The sequence below is a fragment of the Charadrius vociferus genome, unplaced genomic scaffold (genome assembly GCF_000708025.1).
Source record: "Charadrius vociferus isolate BGI_N301 unplaced genomic scaffold, ASM70802v2 scaffold41, whole genome shotgun sequence".
NCBI lineage: Eukaryota > Metazoa > Chordata > Aves > Charadriiformes > Charadriidae > Charadrius > Charadrius vociferus.
Window position 1 is genome coordinate 1,559,442 of NW_009647013.1, and position 3,802 is coordinate 1,563,243.

General features: G+C 55.5%; 1 protein-coding gene across 1 annotated transcript in view; it reads left to right on the forward strand.

Moving 5' to 3' along the window:
* The window catches only part of SCARA5 (scavenger receptor class A, member 5), a 49,682-nt gene that overhangs the window by 16,046 nt on the left and 29,834 nt on the right, over positions 1-3,802 (forward strand). The window contains exon 3 of the mRNA XM_009895453.1: positions 1,703-2,377. Coding sequence (XP_009893755.1) covers positions 1,703-2,377 — 675 coding nt within the window. The remainder of the gene's footprint in view (positions 1-1,702; positions 2,378-3,802) is intronic.

A 3,802-nucleotide genomic window follows, 5' to 3' on the forward strand; every position in this document is an offset into this window, starting at 1 on the left:
CCAGCCGGCGGCCGGCGTCGCGCCAGCCAAAGCCCCACCGCAGCTTAAAGAACAATAGAGATTATTTATTTTTTATTTCTTTTAATTTTTTTTTTTATTTTTTTTTTTTAAATCTCATTATTCGTGTGGGTTTGGCTTTGAGTCCCCCCACCCTGGGCTGCCTTGGAGACCCAGCGATGGGGAGGGAAAAGGTGTTATCGCCGGTCTGGATCAGCTTTTTCGGGCATGCAGTGGTGTGATGGGGTCCGGGATGGGGCTTTACTGGATGCTACTGGGCTTGCTGGGCAAGGGGTTGCTGGAGCAGTGCTAGGAGCTGCCGAGAGCAAGAGGTACCCCCCAAATTTCCAGGTTCCCTCTCTGAATCCCATCTCGGTGCTCTGGTATGAGACCGCAGGAGAGGGTTGGGGTGGGTGCGTGGATGGCCAGGAGCTCTCTCTCACCAGGGGTGCAGAGGCAGGGGGTGAAGGATACTCCTGAGCATCCTGGGGTGGGTTTTTTCCCTTGGGAAGACCCCTGGCAGCCCCGAGATGCAGGATGCAGATCCTCCTGAGCCGGGGTGGGTTTCCTCCCTCGGGAAGAGCCCTGGCAGATGTGGGATGCGGGATGCAGATGCTCTGGAACCAGGGTGGGTTTCCTCCTTCCTTCTCTCCCTCGGGAAGAGCCCTGGCAGCCCCGGGATGCGGGATGTGGTGCTTGGAGGCTGACAGCAAACCGCACCCAGAGCCGTGGAGACCTGCCGACCCAACCTGATGGTCTTCATTATAGAGCAAAGGGCTGAGCTCAGGCCCAGGAGCAGCGGCCAGAAGGGAAACCTGACTGTTAAAGTGAAAATTAAAACCTCAGTGGGGGAAGAAGCAGTTTTAAAGGTCGTTTTTTAGGAAAGGGAAGCGGATGCTGTTAGCAGCCAGTCCTCCAACCAAAGGCAAACACAAGGCAGAGCTTTGTAGCATCGTGACCCATCTGGCAGATGATGGTCCCAAGCCAGTGTGGGTTTCCTCCCTCGGGAAGAGCCCTGGCAGATGTGGGATGCGGGATGCAGATGCTCTGGAACCAGGGTGGGTTTCCTCCTTCCTTCTCTCCCTCGGGAAGAGCCCTGGCAGCCCCGGGATGCGGGATGTGGTGCTTGGAGGCTGACAGCAAACCGCACCCAGAGCCGTGGAGACCTGCCGACCCAACCTGATGGTCTTCATTATAGAGCAAAGGGCTGAGCTCAGGCCCAGGAGCAGCGGCCAGAAGGGAAACCTGACTGTTAAAGTGAAAATTAAAACCTCAGTGGGGGAAGAAGCAGTTTTAAAGGTCGTTTTTTAGGAAAGGGAAGCGGATGCTGTTAGCAGCCAGTCCTCCAACCAAAGGCAAACACAAGGCAGAGCTTTGTAGCATCGTGACCCATCTGGCACAGTCCAGAGCCACCCCGAAGCCCAGAGCTGCTGGGAGCTTTTGCTGTCCTTCCTGAGCCAGGTACCTCCTTCTCCAGCCCTTCAGCAACCAACCTCCTTCTCCAACCGTGGAGAAAACTGTGGGGCCAAAAAGGGGCTGCTGGGATGAACCTTTTGGGGTTTGAGGTAGGGCTTTCACCTCCAAGCACCAAGGAACAGGGGGGATGTCCAAGCTCTCCTTGGGAGGAGACGGAGTTGAACCCCTCAGGAGGTCTCCCACCTCCATGGGGTGGTTTCTAAAGCCCCCTCCTCTCTGTCCCTTACAGTTTCCAGGCCACAGACATCTCCTGAGGACCTGAAGGCACTGATGGGGAACGTCAACCGCCTCAACGAGAGCTTTCGGGACATGCAGCTGAAGCTGCTGCACCTACCTCTGAAGGGGGATGTGCTGGATCACATCTGGAGGCTCCAGGACCTCCTGCAGAACCACTCGGACTCCTTGTTCCTCATGACGGGGTCACTGCAGAAGCTGGAAGGGCTTCTCTGGAGCCTGCAAACCCAGGCCAGCCAAACTGACAAGGCAGTGTCCAACCTCTGGGACAGCTTGACCCAGCAGAGCGACGCGGCTCAGCAGGAGATGTACAAGCTCTCTGTGGAAGGCAACAGCAGCCGGCTGCTGCTGCAGCACCACGACCACCTCCTGAGCCACCTGGGCAACAGGGTGGAGAGCCTGAGCGACCAGGTGACGGCCGTGAGCGGGGCCGTGGACACCATGAACCGGACCTTCTCCTACGACGTGAACATCCACCATACCCGCATCCAGGACCTGCAGGTGCTGATCAGCAATGCCACCGAAGATGCCCGGCAGATGCGTCTCATCCACATAGCCATGGAAGAGCAGCTGAAGCATGAGTTGGCCATCCTCAACAACGTGACGGAGGACCTGCGGCTGAAGGACTGGGAGCACTCCGTCGCGTTGAAGAACATCTCCGTGATACAGGGTAAGCTGAAAACCTCTCGTAAGCAGCTCCCTCGCTGGCGCGTGAAGCTGTCGTGAGGAGGAGGGTGTCCTCAGTGCTTTGGGTGGTGGTGGAAATGGTCCCTCTGGCATGGGGATGTCCTGTGGGGATGTCTCAGGGGGCATCAGATCCATCAGACACTGCTGTTTAGGTGTCTGCAGTGTTTAGGCATCTCCATCACCTTGGACTCTGCGCAGTTGAGACCTTCCAAATGCTCCCCTATCCATGATAGGAAGAAAGCTCCTAAGGTTCCCTCACCGATGCCTGGGAAAATGCTGCCCAGTCCCTCCTGACCATGAAAGTGAGCCAGACTGAGCACGGCAGATGGTGGAGGGTTTGTCCTGTTTCATACTCTAGTGATCGAGCAGGGAGCTGCCCACCAGCCACCCTCAGTCATCGTCGATCACTCCACTCACTTTACCGTACATCCCCTTTACTCCATTTTCCTCCTCCTGTCTTCTCCTCCTTTACCACCCTTAGACCCTCCAAGTCATAGAATCACAGAATCACAGAGTGGTTTGGGTGGGAAGGGACCTTCAAAGATCATCTAGTCCAACCCCCGGCCATGAGCAGGGACATCTCGAACCAGATCAGGTTGCTCAGAGCCCCATCCAACCAGACGTGGAATGTTTCCAGGGATGGGGCAGCCACCACCTCTCTGGGCAACCTGGGCCAGGGTTTCACCACTCTCATCACGGTGAAATAAACAACCCATCCTTGCTAACTCTTCACCACTGACCCTAGTTTTGCTCATCCCCCTTTTTTGGTCTTTATGTGGTTGCCTCGGTAATCCCCCCCCTCAGCCCGTTAAACGTCTACTCCCTTTTTCTTAACTATCTGCCAAGGTTCAGCCATTTCATAGAATCATAGAATGGTTTAGGTTGGAAGGGATCTTAAAGATAATCTAGTTCCAACCCCCCTGCCATGGGCAGGAACACCTCCCACCAGCCTAGGTTGCTCCAAGCCCCGTCCAACCTGGCCTTGAGCACTTCAATGTCACACCATTATCTCATGAACGTTGCTGTTAACCTTCTACTTGGACATTTCTTCCTCTCTGATATCAGGACTTTCCAGCTCTTTCATGTCTTACTGTCTTGCTGCTGTGGGATCACCCGCTTCTCTGCATCCCACAGCACTAGATGTCCTAGGACAACCTAGCTCCAAGGGGACCAGCTCAGGTGGTGATGCCTGTGCTGGAGAAACCCATGTCTGCTGTGGTAGATCCTGGTCCAGTCGCTTGATGTTACTGGGGAGCAGCAAGAGGAGGGTCCCTCTGTGCTGCACCAAAGGAGAGGTGGCTTTTGCTTCAAAGATCTTAAAGGCTAAAACAGGAGAGGGAGTGAAGGGAGTTGCAGTCCTTGGGAGCAGCTTGGGAAGGGGTGGGATGGGATGGGAAGGGAAGGGATG